The 20,879-nt window shown below is 36.7% G+C and overlaps 3 protein-coding genes across 7 annotated transcripts in view; 2 read left to right on the top strand and 1 right to left on the bottom strand.

The window, feature by feature from the left end:
- Positions 1 to 20,879, top strand: part of LOC127864485 (uncharacterized) — a 258,871-nt gene that overhangs the window by 117,027 nt on the left and 120,965 nt on the right. The gene's annotated exons all lie outside the window — the stretch shown is intronic.
- On the top strand, positions 846 to 5,639 carry LOC127864496 (U11/U12 small nuclear ribonucleoprotein 25 kDa protein-like). Of its 4 annotated transcripts, none has more exons than XM_052404129.1 (6): positions 846 to 953; positions 1,291 to 1,440; positions 2,210 to 2,333; positions 3,238 to 3,343; positions 3,850 to 3,924; positions 4,487 to 5,639. In XM_052404129.1, the coding sequence occupies exons 2-6, from the start codon at positions 1,330 to 1,332 to the stop codon at positions 4,542 to 4,544; spliced, it is 474 nt and encodes a 157-aa protein (XP_052260089.1). In that variant the 5' UTR covers positions 846 to 953; positions 1,291 to 1,329; the 3' UTR covers positions 4,545 to 5,639. The 4 variants fall into 4 exon arrangements, with proteins under 4 accessions (XP_052260089.1, XP_052260092.1, XP_052260093.1 ...); XM_052404132.1 differs by having other exon boundaries at positions 854 to 953; positions 1,206 to 1,440; XM_052404133.1 differs by having other exon boundaries at positions 885 to 953; positions 1,301 to 1,440.
- On the bottom strand, positions 5,004 to 18,833 carry LOC127864488 (translation initiation factor eIF-2B subunit delta-like). The gene is made up of 12 exons (XM_052404116.1): positions 18,752 to 18,833; positions 16,768 to 17,108; positions 15,595 to 15,744; positions 14,453 to 14,544; positions 12,778 to 12,892; positions 12,078 to 12,154; positions 11,782 to 11,884; positions 9,755 to 9,882; positions 8,151 to 8,242; positions 7,121 to 7,206; positions 6,564 to 6,744; positions 5,004 to 6,069 (listed from the first exon to the last, which is right to left on the bottom strand). Exons 1-12 carry the CDS (start codon positions 18,825 to 18,827, stop codon positions 5,861 to 5,863), a joined length of 1,650 nt encoding a protein of 549 aa, XP_052260076.1. The 5' UTR covers positions 18,828 to 18,833; the 3' UTR covers positions 5,004 to 5,860.

The raw sequence follows: 20,879 nt of genomic DNA, 5'->3' as shown, positions 1-20,879 counted from the left end.
GCCTGCTTTCCATTCATAGGGACATGGACATAAACATTTTAATGTTGTACCTAAGTTGACCTAGTAGGATATCCAACAAGTTTAAATAGGAGGTCCACCCATCTAACTCCGTTAAAAAAGTTATTGATAAAGATAATGTCTCCCACCACTTTAGTGGTTTGAGAGACATTTGATTTACCCCTGTGTGTCTGTCTGTCCGTGTGTCTGTCACACTTGGTGTGTGAACTCAAGTTTTTATTTGTTTCACATGCACTTTTATCATGCAAAATGCGGATTAGATAGCAGGAAATCGCATAATTTCAAGGTGCCATTTCAAAAAAAAATTCGACGACGGAAGGGGACACCCCTACCGCACCCTCCCCTGTTGAGCCCCCCCTCTGAAAATTTTCTGGATACGCCTCTGATTCTAATTATAATAAATACATCAATATTTATTTTGACAATTAATTATAAGTTATCTGAAAATGCCCGGGCGAAAATGTCACATTAAAGGAATTAGAAACTTAATTAATCGAAGAGTGATGAAAGCTTACTTAGTTTTACGCTAATCGTCTATTTTCATTATTGAAAACACATTGTCTTTAGTAAGCCTGCATTGTCATGTGATTTAAAAAATAATAATTTTTTACTTAAAACGTGAAGGTGTAACGGTAATAACGTTTGGAGTAGAAGTGGAATTTAAAGCACATTTCTTTGCTTTAGGAACTTTAGGAAAACGCGGTTCCTGGATAATCGACTAAACAATTTAGTGGGGTCGGCACCATGAAACAGGGAATACGAACAGTGCCCAGAACCCAGTTAACTCGAACCGACCCACAACACGAAATAAACGACATAAATAAAATAAGCAGTTTTGATGATACGTACCGAGATCATTGAATTCGCAAAGTGTATCTTTGTCATATTTGGGTGTCATAACGCACAGCTAGCGGCTTTGTAAATTTGCTAAATCAGTAAGTTCTTAATATATGGAATAGTATTTGCTGCATTGTAAATATGACAACTTAGATTTATCTTTGAAATATTGATTATTTCTTAATTATGTATTGAAATCATAAAATAATCCGATCTTAAATTAAATGATCTAAAGCTAGAAACGCAACAACAACAACAACGCAAGTATAGATTACAGTACACTAAACATCAATCAACTAGCAGATGTAGATTAGAAATAAAGTTGGGAAAATATTGGGTTTTACTTTCAGTGATCAGTTATAGAAAACTGTTGCAAGGCCAAATTAAATCACTTTAAAACCTAATACAAGCAGTGATTTTCCCCCAAAATTACAGCCTCTTACAGGCAATTGCAAAGATCACTGACTGAACTGGATGTCTGAAGTGGCCCACAAAGATGCTCCAGGAAGTCATGGAGTGGAAGAAAGTCTGCCGCACACTGAGGCAATGTCAATGGTGCGGAAAGAACTGGCAGACATCATACAGGTTTGAATTAATGCTAGTTGGTATACATGTCCATCAAAGTTTGAGTGTTTCAATGCAAAACTGTTGAACCTTCTGTTTTCTTTATCACTCCTAATCCCGAATGTGATATTGACAGGAAAAAAAACCTGGTGTGAAAGTGGGCCCTATACTAGATTTGATCTAAGGTGGCGTGGTGGATATGGTGTCTCACTAGCAACTGGGAGGTCATGGGTTCGATCTCCACCGTGGGAGTGCTCTGTACTAAATTAGATCTCTTCTATAGACATCAAGTACTGGTTTTAGGCCCAGGAAACAGACTCAAGAGCATTTCCAATAAGCTTTAGGATTTCTATGCAATTAAGCTAAAATAGATAAGTTTAAATTAGTTTTATTAGTATTATTAGTATTATTAGTATGATTACTATTTAGTAGAATTATTTATTAGCTCTAATATTAGCTCTATTAGTAGAGCTAACCATTCTTAGCACACTCTGACTCGAGCACACTTTACTCTTGCCATCAACCTTTTTTAAGGCCGATTCCAGTCATCTTCAGACCACAGGCACTCAGCATTAGATGCTACCCCACACTCCCCCAATCTGGACCCCCAGCTGTAACCCCTCTATTTTATATACACATTAACAAAACAAACAAAAGTTAGTTGAACAAAATATTTGTTTACTTGTAAATATGTATAAGTAAACCCAAAAAATGTTGGACTGACCTTTTTCTTTAGTAGTTGTGTAAACTCAGGAATCTCCTCTTTTGATTTCTATTAGTTTTATTTCAGGGTGACCCTCTACTATGTGATTTACCAGCAGAGATAACACTTGACGAGATACAGTCTCAGATTGCCCTGGAATACGGACAAGCCATGGTGGTAAATGTACGGCGGGCTGACAACCAAGTCATGGGTAATGTTTTGTCAGTTGTCCAATGGTTTTTTTTATCGTATGTGTTGCCTTCTCCTATTTCAAAAAGTATCACAAATTACTACCTAAAATTTCCAAGTGATGGTTTCCAAAACAAAAATAATACAAAAACAGAAGTAATTAAATTTCAACATTAAGTTCCTTTCCCTATCCAGCTGTATACATTGAACCATAGTAATATAATATTGATCAATTTTTATTCTCAATTTGAAAGTATTTGTTAGACAAAAACACCAATTTCCCAAATTTAGTCAAAACAATGTGACTTTTTCCTTTCCAAAGAACCCTGGCCCCATTCAAAAATATTGAAAAAAAAACAAACACTGTTGCCTTAATAGCAGATTTGAGCAATTCAGGGCTTTGTTTCATTACAGGGTTTAACGCCAATTCATTCAGATAAAGAGATATTCAATAAGATAAATCAATTACATTTACCAGTATATTTTAGCTTGTTCTTGAATTCTCTCATATTATCAGAAATCCATTAATGGAATTATTCAAGTCGTTGAACTTTCCCATATTAATGTTTAATGTCAAATCTGGTTAATGTGCAGTGAAGTTAATACACTAAATTAATTAAAGCCTTACATTACATATGTAACAATATATACACAATAGACAAGCGTAAAGCGTATGGCAAATTAAGAAGGCTGACTGGAAAATGAAGGATCAGGTACCACAACCTTTCACGCCTAACTGGCACTGATTTTATTATTTGTATTAGTTTAATTCATATATAGTTATGAACAGTACAAACACCTCCAATCCATTAATGCTCGGATCTTTGTGTGAGGTATTTTGTTTAACTGTACAAACATCTCTAATCATTTAATGTTCTGATCTTTGTGCAAGGCATTTTGTTTTTACTGATGAAACTATTTTGCAGGAATTGTTGTAACCCAGAATGCAACTGTGTTAGACCTAAAGCATGCTATCAAGAGACATTTCGTATTACAACAAAACAGAGCAAAGGGACCTACAAAACTGAGTTGGTAAGTCAATGTCTGGTAAAGCAGCCTACAAAACTGAGTTGGTAAGTCAATATCTGGTAAAGCAGCATTCAAAACTGAGTTGGTAAGTCAAGGTCAGGTAAAGCAGCCTACAACACTGAGTTGGTAAGTCAATGTCTGGTAAAGCAGCATTCAAAACTGAATTGAATACACAGGGAATTATACTAGGTTAGTGTTTAATTCTGAGCAGTTTATTTTTAGCAATGCTTAGAATTTGCTTGGAGTAAAAACAACAAAGGTCTGTATTCAACACTGGTATTCTATAAAACCAATTATTTCGCATTGTTAAGGTTGGCTTTTAATTGAATAGTTCAACTGAATACTTATAACAAATTTTCAGCATTGGATCCGTTGAGTTGGGATGTAGGTAAAGTTATGCAATTTTGTATGTAGGCATACATTGCTTTCAAATTTTCAAACTTTTGTCTCCGATTGATTCTTGGTTTTTCATCAGCAAGAATTACTATTATACTCTTTCACCTCTACAGGAAATATGTATGGAAGAGACACTGGCTTTACTTTGATGGACAGCGACTCACGGATGACAACATGAAAATAAAAGAGTGAGGCATTGTCTTACAATTTTGCTACTGTTACAAAACAAGGAAATTTAAGAGTTAGGCAGTTGTTACAAAATAGCTTCTGTTACAAAACAAGAGAATAAAAGAGTTAGGCCTAGTCTTACAATATTCCAACTGTTACAAAACCAGAAAATCAAAGAGCAGGGCCTTGTCAAAGGTCAGTTTTATAATATTGCTCTTGTTGCAATTTGGCAAAAGATTGGGTTCCTCTAACATTGAAGTTAATATCTAACATTTGCTTGGGAAGCACAGATTGCTGCAATGTCTAAAATTAAGATCTGGAGTTGTGCATGGATAGAAATTTAAGCCTTTATTGACAGAGCTGTAAATTGAAAATTAAAAAGTCGTAACTCTTAAAAATAATTGCCATGTACCTTTGTATTGAAAACATCATTATTGTTATTTATTATCAGAGACGATTGAACGTGATCTATACAAATGTCATCTTAATTCAGATCTGACTAAGTCTTAAGATAATCATGTGCTTATCACATGACCAAAGGATGTCAAGCTACACTAAATTAAAGTACTTTTCTTATTACAGCTACGGAATCCACAACAAAGACGAGGTGACGTTCATGAAACGGCTGCAAGAGAGATGAAGATTGTATCCAGCTGATCTAGTGACGAGACTGTTGAAATTAGTGCAATATTGGCTCGTATGCCATTGATATCTGAGTCGTACTGTGGAAAAATGGGCTTAATGCACGAGTGTCAAGTTTTGTCCCAGAAAGTGTGCAGGCTGCACAGGCTAATCTGGGACCAATTTACCCTTATGCATTAAGCCCTGTTCGGTTATACTGGCATTAACTTGTGAAATGTATTGGGGGACACATTATGTGTGCTTTTTAATGGCTTAAACCCTGAGGAAACTTATTTAAAAACCATTCCAAAAAATAACTGTACATTTTGTTTCTGCATATAAAATATATTGACTAAAAACTCATTTTATGCTTAAATGACAACTTAAATGAAGTATGTTTAACTGATGTAATGTAACCCTATATTTAAGGTTTTTAACCAAATGTATGTTTGATGAAACAATTGTTAACAATGTAGAACACATTTTTATTTGTTTATTTTTGACGCAAAAAATCTATACTAGTTTTTCAATAAACTGAGTGACACCAATAATATCAACTTTATATAAATATGTAGACCCGCAAGTGTAAATAATTTTTGAACGCTCTGGGAAAATGGGGCTTAATGCATGTGCATGTACTTTTAACACAATTAAAGGGTTTTCGTAAATGAAAGCCAAAAGTGACGTCCCAGATTAGCCTAAGCTGACTGCACAGGCTAATATGGGACGACAGTTTAAGATTATTCAATTAGCCTTATTGGCCTAAGCTGACTGCACAGGCTAATATGGGACGACAGTTTAAGATTATTCAATTAGCCTTATTGGCCTAAGCTGACTGCACAGGCTAATATGGGACGACAGTTTAAGATTATTCAATTAGCCTTATTTTACCAGAGCATGACTCAATTTAAAGAACAACAACAACAACAATGCAATACACATGAAAATGAAATCATGGGTGTCAACAACCGTATATGACTAGGCTGAAGAACAGTAATTTTGTCTGTGGATACCTCATCAAAGACACCTCATGTTTGTAGAAAGGAAGCCAAAAGCCACAATTCAGATCATTTATATTCATTTAGCACCAGATATATATCTTCATATTCATCATTACTGCAGTGAAAAAACCTATGGTTTTACTTATTTAACACACATAATACAATTTTGCATTTATTGAATGTAAAAGCTAACAGCAAAAGAATGCATTTTTTTGCTGCAAGAAAACTTCAAAAACCTCATTGATACAATAATTATTAACACCTGACATACTGTCACAATCTTCATTATACTAATAGCCTGAAAACCGTTCAACCAATTAAAGGTCAAAGAAAATCAAGTGAATCCGGTCTCGGTCTGTTTCATTCTCAACACGACCGGCACAGACGTGCAGGGGATCATGCCTAGTTCTGTGATCACCACGGAGACGAACTCTGGTGGCGTGAAGTCATACACGAGGTTGAGTAGTGTCAGAGAGCCGTAGTCACGCCAGTCCCACAGGTATGGGGACTTCTTACCAATGTCGACAACGTCGTCTGGATCGCCTGTAGAGATAAACAGAAACACTTGGCTCAACTATTGCAACAGAACTTATCAAAATCTTAAGTGAATTAATTACAATTTAATAATTTTCAAATCTAAACGATATTTCATTGAAAATAATTTCAATATAAAAATGTAGTTGTGTTTTGCTGTAGATTGTTTTCACAACAAAGTTTGTTCTCATTAAACTTTTTTTAAATATTAAAGGTAAATGCAGATTTTGGTACAAAATTTTTCATATTTATACTTTCCAATCTTCCTAAATCATAATGACTTTCAGCAAATAAAATAAGCCTTGCTGTGTGAAATTGGTCTTAATTTATGTGCGGTTTCACAGGCTAATCAAGACAACACTTTCTGCCAACACAGGATTTTCATTTAGAAGACTTTCATTAGATGAACAATTCCATAAAAGCATAGTGTCATCCCTGTTTAGCCTGTACAGACTGCACAGGCTAATCTGAGACAACACTTTCTGCATGACTCAAATGTTTACCGAGCTCGTTAAAGACGAAGGAGTCTGTCTGGACCCTCTCACAGAACTTGTACGTCTCACAGCAGACCAGCACGGGTACATTGCTCGCCTTGGCTATCAGCGAGATGAGGGCAGTGCCCACACGTGACATGAGGAAACCATTTGCCAACAGACCGTGTGCACCCAGGAACACTTTGGTCGCCTGCCGAGACAATAAGAACATTTTATGAGACTTTCATTAGACTTCAAAAGTCGAGATTCAAAACTGATTTAAAAAAAGCATTGTTCAGTGAGTCGTTTAGATTTTTTCTGACATCTATTTATTGTCCGTAATCATTATTTTGACTTTTATAATGATGAAACTGAGGAGTCAAAATAAAACTTCTAAAAATCAACAAGTCACATGGTAAAAGTTAAGGCTTTATATTTGATGATGATTTAATTGTACAATCGACTTAAACTTAAAGACTGGTCAAAGAAAATTAAAAGCGCTAAAAGATGGACTTTTAATGAGGAAATATTATGGCTACATTCATTCTAATTTTGTAGTTCATTTCTTATATGGATATTGTGTATACCTCTGTCATGACATAGGAAACAGCATTGATGAGTACGTAGGAACACTGGATTCCCTCCTTAACGAGGCGTCGTAAACACTCCTTCCCTGCAGAGGAAGGAAGTACACAGTTACATAAGTCGTAGAGGTTTTAGCCGTACATTGATGAATGTCCTTACTGTCCAGTTACCGCAGTGGTTGGTAGGTTGATACACCTAGGAAACCTGAGTCCATTCCAGCTTGCCACCAATATGAGTTTTGTTGGTGGAAAAACTGAAGTCTATTTTTAACTTATGAATGAGCCTTCCTCTGGGAAACCAGGGCTTAATGCATGTATGTAAAGTGTAGTCCCAGTTTAGCCGGTTAATTCCGGACAGGCTAATCAGGGACAATACTTTCTTCCTAACTCACTTTTGCTTAGAAAAGAGGCCTTTTAATGAAAAATTAAAAAGCGAAAATTGTTGTTCTCAGTGCACAAAGGCTAATCTGGGGCTAGACTTTACTTGGGAAGTTTGAACTTTACCGGTACGCAACACTCAATATCAAACAGCGTACCCTAACCCTAACCCTTAACACCTAACACATAACAACTAACGCAACAACTTATAATCCTTTTTATCCTTTATATTTCATAAGTATCGGGGGCTACCGCCCCCAAACCCCCGCTTTGTCGATAGTGGTAAACAACTGCGTACCAGTAAAGTTCAATCTAGCCACTTTACTCACATGATTTAAGCCTCGTTTTGCCAGAGCGCGGCTCATATCTTTTAGGAAAACATAACAAGCTGGAAATTAGAGCTTTACATGAAAATAAGGGCGAAATAATATCAAGTCAAGTCAATTAGGTTTAAGATCTGGAACACTTTCCTGATTCTCAGCTTATAAAGCCTTGTGCAGGGAAAACTTCATAAAAGTGGAACTGTGTGGACTGCACTGGCTAATCTGGGACAACACTTTAAGCACATGCAATAAGACCAGTCTACCCAGAAGCAACCTCAAGCTTATAAGCAACTAGTCATGTTCTTGATCAGATTTTAACCAGAAATGTTTACCTTCCATGCGTGGACGACTGTCAACAACTATCACACGGAACTGTTTACCATGTCTGTGTGCGTCTACAAGGACCTTGCGAACTATCGAAGAACTGTTGAAGAAAAGATTGTGCTAAGAACAATATTAATATACTTGCATAATGCGCATCAACTTGAAAGTATTAATTTTTATAGAAAAAAAAAACCCATATCAAAATGGTATTGACTTAACATTTTTTACCATTCTTTTCCATGCTTTTTGAGCTGATTTTGGACACACCGTGTAACTATTAAAAAGCTATATTTGATGGATGAAGAAATGAAAGATAAATAAAATGATAAAACTTGCTTGCTATTGGAAAAATGGGCTTAATGCATTTGTATAAAGTGTCGTCCCAGATAAGCCTGTGCAGTAAGCACAGGCTTATCAAGGACGTCAATTTCAGCTCTTATTGAATTTTTGTTTAAAAAATGTGTCTTCTTAACGAAAATCCAGTCAAAGTGGAATGTGGCATCCTTAAGGAGTCTGTGAAAACTGCACAGGCTAATCTGAAAAAACACTTAACACACATGCTTTAAGACACTCTTTCCCAGAGCATGCCTCAAATGTTATTACTTAAACAGGCTGAATAAAGGCATTTGCATAGCGATATTTTAGAGGACCTCAAATGTTATTACTTAAACAGGCTGAATAAAGGCATTTGCATAGCAATATTTTAGAGAACCTCAAATGTTATCACTTAAACAGGCTGAATAAAGGCATTTGCATAGCAATATTTAAGAGGACCTCAAATGTTATTACTTAAACAGGCTGAATAAAGGCATTTGCATAGCAATATTTTAGAGGACCTCAAATGTTATTACTTAAACAGGCTGAATAAAGGCATTTGCAAAGCGATATTTTAGAGGACCTCAAATGTTATTACTTAAACAGGCTGAATAAAGGCATTTGCATAGCAATATTTTAGAGGACCTCAAATGTTATTACTTAAACAGGCTCAATAAAGGCATTTGCAAAGCGATATTTTAGAGGACCTCAAATGTTATTACTTAAACAGGCTCAATAAAGGCATTTGCATAGCAATATTATAGAGGACCTCAAATTTTATTACTTAAACAGGCTGAATAAAGGCATTTACATAGCGATATTTTAGAGGACCTCAAATGTTATTACTTAAACAGGCTCAATAAAGGCATTTGCATAGCGATATTTTAGAGGTCCTCAAATGTTATTACGTAAACAAGCTGAATAAAGGCATTTGCATAGCGATATTTTAGAGAACCTCAAATGTTATTACTTAAACAGGCTGAATAAAGGCATTTGCATAGCAATATTTAAGAGGACCTCAAATGTTATTACTTAAACAGGCTGAATAAAGGCATTTGCATAGCGATATTACAGAGGACCTCAAATGTTATTACTTAAACAGGCTCAATAAAGGCATTTGCATAGCGATATTTTAGAGGACCTCAAATGTTATTACTTTAATAGTCTGTATAATAACATTTGCAAAGTCACATTATAGAGGACATTGGGTCCAGCTATCTTAGGTTGCAGGAAATACATCACCTGCCATGAGTACACTAGGATCACATCGCCGTCGGACAGGAAATACATCACCTACCATGAGTACACTAGGATAACGTCGCCGTCAGATATCTTGGCCCTGGCCTCCCCAGAGATTGCCTGGGCCGCCACTATGATTCTCTCATGAAGAAAATCGTCAATTGACTCACACAGCTTTCTTTTGGCCTGGAATGATATCAACAAAGAGGGTGCTGTGGTATTATGGAAGTGATTTCCGGATAAGCTTCCCCCATCAACTCATGGAGAGTTTGATCAAAATTTGATCCGCTTTAAATTATTGTTCTCACAAGTTCTCTTTTAGTAAAAGTACTGGGTCTACCCAAGACACAATTTCATTTTTTTATTAAATTATTAAGTCAAGCTTATGGCAATCAACTAAAAATACAAACAGATTTTCTTAGGCATTGCATAATTATTTATTCAATTTAGCGATTTATTGGGTATGGATAAGTTGATTTTTTCCCCCCAAAAAGCCCATTGATAAGAGAATTTCAATATATGCACATCTAATAGAAATAATATGATTTAACAGTGCTAAATGTATGTGCGTAAAGTGTGTCTCCAGATTAGACTGTGCAGTCTGCAGGTACAACACTTTTTCTCCATCTCAATTGAATTTTCCCTATGAACTTCTTTTTACCAAAAGTACTTTTAAAGCGGCAAGTAATGAGCCTATACTGCCTGTACAGGCTAATCTGGGAAGACACTTTACTCTGCTGCCTGTACAGGCTAATCTGGGAAGACACTTTACTCTGCTGCCTGTACAGGCTAATCTGGGAAGACACTTTACTCTGCTGCCTGTACAGGCTAATCTGGGAAGACACTTTACTCTGCTGTCTGCACAGGCTAATCTGGGAAGACACTTTACTCTGCTGTCTGTACAGGCTAATCTGGGAAGACACTTTTCTCTGCTGTCTGCACAGGCTAATCTGGGAAGACACTTTACTCTGCTGCCTGTACAGGCTAATCTGGGAAGACACTTTACTCTGCTGTCTGTACAGGCTAATCTGGGAAGACACTTTACTCTGCTGCCTGTACAGGCTAATCTGGGAAGACACTTTACTCTGCTGTCTGCACAGGCTAATATGGGAAGACACTTTACTCTGCTGCCTGTACAGGCTAATCTGGGAAGACACTTTACTCTGCTGTCTGCACAGGCTAATCTGGGAAGACACTTTACTCTGCTGTCTGTACAGGCTAATCTGGGAAGACACTTTACTCTGCTGTCTGTACAGGCTAATCTGGGAAGACACTTTACTCTGCTGCCTGTGCAGGCTAATCTGGGAAGACACTTTACTCTGCTGCCTGTACAAGCTAATCTGGGAAGACACTTTACTCTGCTGCCTGTACAAGCTAATCTGGGAAGACACTTTACTCTGCTGCCTGTACAGGCTAATCTGGGAAGACACTTTACTCTGCTGCCTGTACAGGCTAATCTGGGAAGACACTTTACTCTGCTGCCTGTACAGGCTAATCTGGGAAGACACTTTACTCTGCTGCCTGTACAGGCTAATCTGGGAAGACACTTTACTCTGCTGTCTGCACAGGCTAATCTGGGAAGACACTTTACTCTGCTGTCTGTACAGGCTAATCTGGGAAGACACTTTACTCTGCTGCCTGTACAGGCTAATCTGGGAAGACACTTTACTCTGCTGTCTGTACAGGCTAATCTGGGAAGACACTTTACTCTGCTGCCTGTACAGGCTAATCTGGGAAGACACTTTACTCTGCTGCCTGTACAGGCTAATCTGGGAAGACACTTTACTCTGCTGCCTGTACAGGCTAATCTGGGAAGACACTTTACTCTGCTGCCTGTACAGGCTAATCTGGGAAGACACTTTACTCTGCTGCCTGTACAGGCTAATCTGGGAAGACACTTTACTCTGCTGCCTGTACAGGCTAATCTGGGAAGACACTTTACTCTGCTGTCTGTACAGGCTAATCTGGGAAGACACTTTACTCTGCTGCCTGTACAGGCTAATCTGGGAAGACACTTTACACAAATGAATTAAGCTCAATTTTCGCAGAAAGAGGCTAATATATTCAGATACTTTCTGACTGTACCTCAGCGTCTGAGAGGGACCCCTCGGTGTGAGCTATCTGCCACTTGACGTACTTGATAGCGTTTCCCATACTGACTGACAGGGGACGACACTGGTTCAGGAAACTGAAAAGAATAACAAGAGATCCATTGTTTTGTTCCGCACTCTATCAACTGAGCAACTAGTATACATGTACATAAGTCTTAAATCAGTGTGTTATGGTACCCATATTAAAAAAAATATACAGAGAAAATAATTATGGGCTACAGGAACTTTCTTCCAAATAAAAAATAAAAATAAGGCACGGAGACCAATTACCTGATGCATGGCTTGATTTTGGTGACCAAATCACGTCTTAGTTCTTCTTTGGGAGGAGTTGTGTAGTCTTGTATCACCTGGATAAAAAATCAATTCAGATGTAATCTGAGAATACAGGTCTTAATGCGAGTGCATAAAGTGTCGTCTCAAATAAACATGGTAGTTGCACAGGCTAATCAGGGACGACATTTTACACCTTTACTTGATTTTGCTTAGAAGAGACTTCTTTTAAAATAAAAAATACCGCAAAAGCAGAAAGTGTTGTGCCTGATAAGCCTGTTAGGACTACACAGTCTGATATGGGATGACTCTTTATGCACAAGCATTGAGCCCAGTGTTCAAAGAATGAGGATCATATACACTCAACGGTTCAACATTAGGAAGGGTTTTGTATTTGGGAAGAGACACATCCAAGGGCTCACAAAGAAAATTTATAAAGTTTATAGGTCAAAACACTTTATTTGTTATAAGATGTCCTAGGCAGTACCTAAAGTAACTAAATAGCCATGCATCATGTGGACTAAATTTATTGTATATTGTTTGAAAAAACACAAACATTAAAACAATTAATTTTAATCTAACATACCGGTAATGTGATGGACACTTTATGCGTATTCATTGAGCCAAGTTTACCCACAATCTCATATAAGAACATCGGCTTGCTTAGCAGAACTACTTATTTCAATGCCCGTATACCCACCATTTTCAGTGCTGCTAAGAGGGCGATGCATCGAGCGTTGGACCCACTCACGACCCCCTCCGCGTACTGCAGGCCCAGACGTATGATGGCAGGGTGCATTCCGCTGCTGGAGAACCTGTCAACATTCACCCTACCAACCATGAATAACGCGTTCTCCATAGAAAATTTAGTAGCCAGTTATACTTTCAAAGTAGCCAATGACTAAAAACTATAACAGGCTTTTTTTGCGCTGTTTTGAAATGGTATTTTGGGGAAAAGTAGCCGGCGCCAAGATAGTAAGGAACCGGTGAAATCGCTGGCTGTCCAGCTTCAAAGAACACTGACAATAAGGAGCACCCACTTTTTTGAGGCCAAACATGGTGTCTATTATTAATATTAAGGATAACGCGCTCAGGATAGCATCGTATTAATGTAAAGAGCCCAACAACTTTTTTAATTGAATTTTCGGGGGTTAAAACTGTGCATAATATATATTAAAAATGGTTGTAGTGGAAATCTGTAAATATTTTGTAGCCTTTTCAAGTTATACTTTAATAGGTTCACCCCATTTACGATATTGTGAATGTGAGAAAAACCTGAAGTAGTTTTAGGTCTTTTTCCTTGGTAAAAATGTAGCATCCTAAATAGAGGCCAATAATGGTCAAATGCAATTTGCTATTCATAAAATGCATGCTTATACATAACCAAAATACTAAATGGCTCAGAAATTGCTGCATAATAAAGTAACTACACGATGACAATTGTAACTGGAAAGCACCCAAGAGTATTTAAAAATCAATGTTTTCTTTAAAGTTTTGGAAAACTAACATAATTTGCACTGGAAGTCATTTTACCATGGTTCCAGGCACCTAAAAAAGAAAACAAAATGCTGTACAATCATTATTATTAATGGCACATAAATTTACATTGATTTTGTTGGTTGACCAATCCACAAATTTAACATAAAACACATCAGAAAATGAAACACGTAAAATCCTCTTTTTTTCCAAAATCTGAAATTCATAACCTGAAGTGTCTACAAAAAAGTAATCTATTGAATAACCAAGAAATTCAATGTCAACAAATATCAAACATTTTACAGGACATGCATTTTTAAACTACAGAAACGTTGAACTGTGAGAATTTCTTGTTTCTATCCACTAGTCATATTATTTAAAGTCACTAGACCAATTGCATATGCAGTGCCTGGCAATACATTAAAAAATACAGTATTAAACAAATTTAACAAGAGAACCGCATAACGGGTGCTTACGCTTGGCTGCGAAAGCTTGTCAGAATTATTTTTTTAGAGGTCACAGTGACCTTGACCTTTGAGCTAGTAACCCAAAACTGGATGTGGCGTGTAGAACTCATCAAGGTGCATCTACATATGAAGTTTCAAAGTTGTAGGTGGAAGCACTTTGATTTTAGAGCCAATGTTAAGGTTTTAGCACGCACCTACGGCAGAGGTCTGATAACATAACGAGCTGGCTATGACAATACCTCGGGGTAAAAATGAAATGTCCAAACACATAGACTGCCGAGCAAGTAACAAAATTTAAGTTATACAGGTATTTTTGTGTGTTCTAAATTTCAATGTCAAAACACTGTTTTCTGAGGGTGTCTGGATTCAGGCAAATGGTATTTGCTTAGTAACCTGATAAACATTGTTTTTTTGTATATATCATTGACTCACTGTAGTGACTGGGTGAGAGAGACTTCTTTCTCGTACTGCTGCAGGTGGTTGAACAGTCGGACCTTGCGTTGGGCAGACGTACGTGTAGGGATCTGAAAGAGGGGTAAACCATTCGGTTGTTGAAGTACAGGCTACCACTGTTAACTATGGTTATCAACTTACCAGTTGTTTTAACCAGCTTATTCCCATCAAAAAACAAACATAAAAAACAAACATAACTTTAAACTTACCTATTTTTTTACAACTTTTTTACCTCCACCGTTAAAGTAACATAAACCCTAATAATCAACGAACATTTTGCACAATACATAAAACAAGACTATTGTCAAGCAATATGGTCCCCTACCGGTGAAACTCCACCGCTGTCAGATTTTATTTTTTTTTATATATGTTGCCATAGCAACCAGAATTTTTGAAGTAAGAACAAAATGAAATGATGTGCATAATCTCCACATTGCCATCTATCCATGTTTGAAGTTTCATGAAAAGATATTAAGAACTTTTAAAGTTATGATAGGATCCAGAAAAGTGTGACAGACTGCCTGACTGACATACTGCAGACACACAGAGCGCAAGTCCCCTTCAGTTTCACCGGTAGGTGACAAAAATAATAAAGTAAACACATAAGAAATCTACATCCCTTATAGCAAAAAACAAAAAAGACCATTTTGTATCTTGTTAAATCTATGTTACCAGACCACATCTAGGATTGAAATTTTCGCTATTGTTTAGGAACATTGATTTTTTGTGTTAACTTTATTTTCTTTAAATATTGTACACTTTTTTGTGATTTTAAGGGTTTATTTGCTTTAAACTAGGATAATAAACTTACATGATGTTTTCATAGCTTTTTTTACAACAAAATACAACCGTAATTCAAAACTTTTCTGTTATTTCTCAAACATTTTTAACACAAAAGTCAACATGGTGTTGTGCTCAAGGTGTCTGCCAAGGTTATGGGCTTAGTCCCCAGTGTAAGAGCGTTATATCCATCACCCCCAAAGAAGCCAAGAACGGGTTCTACCCAGGAAAGTGACTTGAGAACATTTCAATAAGCTTTAGGTTTTAGATGCAATCAAGCTAATTACATTTAAATAAAACTTTTTTTTCAACGAAACAACATAATTTTGACCATGACTTACTTGCTGTTTTTCCAGCTTCTTTGCCACACGTTTCTGGGTCTCTGGAACGTCAGCCTTCAAGCTGTCTGGTACTCGGACTGGGGCCTCTTTCTTAGGTGCAGCCGCTGTGACTTGAGTCTTGGCTTTTTCCTTAGCAGCACGCTGAGCTTCCTGTGACGATCATAAGAATCAGTAGAAATTAGTGGTGGCCTGTTGACAAGTAGATTTAGGTCCGGTCAAGTCAAGTTCCAAATTCTGGTACTTAATCAGGTCCGGTCAAGTCAAGTTCCATATTCTGGTACTTAATCAGGTCCGGTCAAGTCAAGTTCCATATTCTGGTACTTAATCAGGTCCGGTCAAGTCAAGTTCCATATTCTGGTACTTAATCAGGTCCGGTCAAGTCAAGTTCCAAATTCTGGTACTTAATCAGGTCCGGTCAAGTCAAGTTCCAAATTCTGGTACTTAATCAGGTCCGGTCAATTCAAGTTCCAAATTCTGGTACTTAATCAGGTCCGGTCAAGTCAAGTTCCAAATTCTGGTACTTAATCAGGTCCGGTCAAGTCAAGTTCCATATTCTGGTACTTAATCAGGTCCGGTCAAGTCAAGTTCCAAATTCTGGTACTTAATCAGTTTATTTAAACAAATCTCCAAGATTCGTTCTTATAAAAGTGTTCAATTGTAAAGTATTGGTCTAATCTAGTTTTGACAAAAATCACTATAATATAACTATGAAGTGTCCTTGGATCTAGGCTTCTTATTTTTTGTCTGGGGTACCAAAGTACTAGAGATAATTTCCCATCTTGGCAACATACCGTAATAAGTTTGTTTCTCTTCCTAATAATTCCAAAACTATACATTGTGTGGTTTTGAAACTAATACAAATAGAAGTTTGGTACAGCAGGAATTGCAATTCTTTTTTAATTGAGATCAACAGGACCTGCTGCACTCTGTGAAAACGTGATTTCATGGATATGCATAAAGTATTGTCCTAGATTGAACCAGCTAATCAGAGACAACAATTTCCACCTTTATGGTAAATATCATGAAAGAAAGTCTCATCTAAACAAAATTCCATTTAAGACTGAAAGTGTTGTTCCTGATAAGCCTGTGCTGACTGTACAGGCTAATCTGGGATGACACTTTTTGCACATGCATTAAGACCTATTTTTCCTAAGCAAGGCTCAAATATGGTACCTGTTTTTCTCTCCTCATTCTTCTAAGCTCAGCATTGCTAAGTTGTGCTGCATCACCCTGGCTCTCTTCCTTTTCGCCATCATCAGGCTTTTTACCTGCATGTTTCTTCTCTTTATTCCCTTGGGCAGCATCCCCAGACTTGGTTTTCTCTTTCTGCTCTGTGTTTGATTGCTTTGCATCCCCAGACTTCCCTTTCTCTTTGTTTGACTGAGCTTTATCCGCTGTCTTGGTGGCTTCTTTTTTCTCTTTCTTAGGTTGAGCGTCACATTTTTGCTGTTTATTTCCTTTACCTTTTGGGGTTTTCTCTGTGCCTTCCGCCCCTTCTTGATCTTCAGGTTTCACTGGAGGAGAAATATGATCTCAATGTCCAAAAAAAGAAAAAAAATGTTTTGGACAGAAGTGTCTTATGACCTTATGATTATTACTCTATATCTCAATTATATTTTGTTTAACAACCTACAAAATATATAACTCAAATTTATAAGATTTTTTCCCAACATGGCCAGGAAAAAGACCTGTTGAATCAATATTTGTTGATAAAATAAATCCCAATTTGGTTCTTTATGTCGATAAAAAAATTCCCATATTAACCACTTTTATCGATTTAAAAAATCCAAATTTGACCAGATTCCTTTTTACCAAAATGGCTGGAAACCCCCCTGCCATATAGACCGTCAGCAAGTGTTATGTTCGTGTTACCATATAGACTGTGAGCAAGTGTATCAATGTTAGTGTCACCATATAGACCGTCAGCAAGTGTTATGTTAGCATTACCATATAGACCATAAGCAAGTGTTATGTTAGCGTTACCATATAGACCATAAGCAAGTGTTATGTTTAGCATTACTATATAGACCATAAGCAAGTGTTGTTAGCGCTACCATATAGACCATAAGCAAGTGTTATGTTAGGTTTATCATATAGACTGTAAGTAAGTGTGATCTTAGCATTACCATATAGACCATAAGCAAGTGTGATCTTAGCATTACCATATAGACCGTAAGCAAGCGTGATGTTAGCGTTACCATATTGACAGTCCGGAAGTGTAATGTTAGGGTAGCCATGTAGATCATACGCAAATTGACTGGAAATTCACTAGCCAATTATGCAGACAGCGATTTTGTTTGCCCATATGGGAAAAGTACTGGTATCATATCAATTAGAAAAACAAGAGCACCGCATAACGGGTGCCACGCTCAGCTGCGGGTGCAGTTTTTGAATAAATGAAAGCTTGTCAGAATTTTTTTTTTTTAAGAGGTCACAGTGACCTTGACCTTTGACTAAGTGACCCAAAAATGAGTGTGGCATGTAGAATTCATCAAGGTGCAACTACATATGAAGTTTCAGAGTTGTAGATTGAAGCACTTTGATTTTAGAGCCAATGTTCAAAACATTAACAAAATGTTAAGGTTTTAGCACGACGTGGACCGCGGACGTTGGATGGCGAGCTGGCTATGACAATACCTCGGTGTTTCTCCGAAAACAGCCGAGCTAATAAGCGCCAAAAAACCTGATATTGAGAAAATATGCGTCGTGAAATTTTGAGATTGTGAATTATGGGTCCGGCTTATAAGAATTTTGAAGTTATTCCTCAATTGCGAAAGTAGATTTTACAGGTAATTTATAAAGAAGGAAAAAAAATCACTGGTAGCTACCCTTCTATAAAACCGTCAATAATTGATTACAGCATATTTATCAAAACATGGCTTTGTACATGACAGTCATCTAATTATGTAATAAATCTAAATGTGATTTTGTAGTATACAAACTTCTGTGTTTTTATGAAGACTGTAATTATTTTTTACACACTCAAATGTTCCAATAGTTCGCTTTTTAGATAATTTTCATTTGAATCAGAATTTTGGATTTCAATTATAGGTGGGTTTGAGAATATGCAAATATTTCAATATTTTTTCCAATTCCTACTTTTAATATGCGACAATCATTTTTTTATTAAGAAAACCACTAACAAAGTTGTTATTACCTTTGGCTGTCTTTTGTTTTGGTGACTTTGCCTTTTGTGTTTCCGAAGGAGTTGCTCCTTGGTCATCTGAGTCCATTTTATCCTAAAAATGATAACATTCAAGAAATGTATGTCATTCTAAAATTGTTTTCACATTCAAATTTACCTCTGTATTTTGTAGTGCCGGTGACCATCTGGTGACACACCCCCATGCAGAGTTGGCACCGGGGTTGTTAACTTGTGATATGCACATGCTGTCGGGTCAAGCTGCCTGATGTGGAGACGCGCAACCAATCCGATGGAGGCTGACATTTCCTTGTGCTTAAGGTATTATACGTGAATTAAATTGTATTTGTCCCCACGCCCAATCATTACAATTAGTTGCGTTTATTGGTTATATGCTATCAACCCGCGAGAGCTGACCAGTGTGTGAACACTTTAATTTTCTGCTTTATTCTGTTATCTTTTATGTGATAGACACTTCCATATAAAAGCCTTCAAAGTATACACATTAAAGTTTCAACACAAAAAGTGTAACAAACTATAAAATCGATACTGATTTACGTAATTTAGAAACTAATAAATTGCAAGTTCATTTCTAACAACAATTAGTAGCATGTAGCCTGATCTAGTCTACTTCGGACAGACAGAAATTCGGATGGTCATTTGTTTTCCGAAAATTGACTACAACATTTCGTAATGATTGTACTTACACAATACAAAAGCTGAATTTGTTTAATTGTAGCTAGCGAAAACTACCAATGATCCTTTATTCTATAATATTTTGTCTGATGCAAGAACCATATTGAAAGTTGTTGTTGTCGTTTTGGATAAATGCGCCACTCGACTAAATTTTTCCTCATCAGAAGCGTGCACGAAGAGGCAACGCTAGTTGTACCGAGTATTCATTTAAATAACAGAAGTGTTGATAAACTGCTTTGCTTTATGTCTAAGCTTTTGGAAACTTGTGAAGCCTTACCTTATTTAAGCGTTATTTTAACGGTATTATGTCGTAAATTCGTGTTTTATTTATACTAGTATTAGTATTTTTTAACCTAAATAAGTGTCTTGTTAATTCGCATACGTTTTCATTCGGACAAAATCGTGTTGCGAATCTTTTTTCGACGAGAATTAGTAAGTTTCTTGGAATTTTTTTTTTTTTATAAGAAATATCTAACAATCAGTCCACTTTCATTGATATTTTATTGATGTTTAATTGTGTTTTCTGTTACTTGTAATGTGAAAATACTGAGCTCAGGCCGGGGATTGAACTAGTCCAAATTTTTGACGCTCTTAAATATTAAGCTACATTTTATATGGGTAATATTTGGAGCGTACAAAGGGTGAAAGACCAATTATGTGGTGGGAATTTTTTGTTCTTTGTCTATATTGTTGCGCAAGGATTTTGTGCGCAACATTCAAGCCCCGATATAAGACACTTAATAACAACGGATTGCAATAATATTTACATATCCTCGACTAACCATGGTTCGCCGTAGTCACAAAGAATCACAAATTGCAAATCAAAAACTAAAGTAAGAAGCAATAAACTTACTTGTTTCATGAAGTTAATCCTTTAAACTTATATTCCACACAAAAATGAACGTCAAAGTAAGCATCCTCGTAGTTTATAATCCAAAAATAACACACACATGCTTGACTGCGTCTTTTGTTTTGAATGTACCTTGAATCGCCGGAAATGACGTCGTCATAGCCTTGGTTGCAATTAAGGCCAAAACTAGTTTACTTGTGGTTCTGTGTTCATAACATATACTTGCAATAGTCTGACAAGTGTTAAAAAAAAATGGTTGTTAAATTTTTTTTTTATAACTGGAAACTTTAACAGTGAAACATATTTACAGTTTTTAATATGACTTTATTTTATTCTTCTGGTTTTTGGCAATGGGGACAGTAGAATGCATCACCCCTTCTTATTACTTTCACTGGTGTGCAATAACCTAGGTGTGTCCAGTGCAAGCATGGCATACCATTGCGAATCCCATCACACTGTGCCCACTTAACAAAGGTAAGTGATAAACATGCTGCCTGCTCTTCGGTTTGAAACCGATCACAGGCACAACAAGTTTCATCATCATCATCATCATCATCACTTCTTGATGTTCCTGGGATCACATTCATGCGCGATGGA

This window comes from Dreissena polymorpha, chromosome 1 (genome assembly GCF_020536995.1).
Source record: "Dreissena polymorpha isolate Duluth1 chromosome 1, UMN_Dpol_1.0, whole genome shotgun sequence".
In the NCBI taxonomy this organism is placed as follows: Eukaryota; Metazoa; Mollusca; class Bivalvia; order Myida; family Dreissenidae; genus Dreissena; species Dreissena polymorpha.
The sequence above is the reverse complement of the archived record's forward strand: the minus strand, read 5'-3'. Positions and strand labels throughout refer to the sequence as shown.

Coding starts and splice junctions, on each gene's coding strand:
- LOC127864496 (XM_052404129.1), top strand. CDS start 1,330: ATGTCTGAAGTGGCCCACAAAGATGCTCCAGGAAGTCATGGAGTGGAA. Junction 1,441..2,209: donor AACTGGCAGACATCATACAG/GTTTGAATTAAT, acceptor GTTTTATTTCAG/GGTGACCCTCTACTATGTGA. Junction 3,344..3,849: donor GGACCTACAAAACTGAGTTG/GTAAGTCAATGT, acceptor TCACCTCTACAG/GAAATATGTATGGAAGAGAC.
- LOC127864488 (XM_052404116.1), bottom strand. CDS start 18,827: ATGGACTCAGATGACCAAGGAGCAACTCCTTCGGAAACACAAAAGGCA. Junction 12,893..14,452: donor TCTCTCACCCAGTCACTACA/GTGAGTCAATGA, acceptor GAATGTTGACAG/GTTCTCCAGCAGCGGAATGC. Junction 6,070..6,563: donor CTTCGTCTTTAACGAGCTCG/GTAAACATTTGA, acceptor TTATCTCTACAG/GCGATCCAGACGACGTTGTC.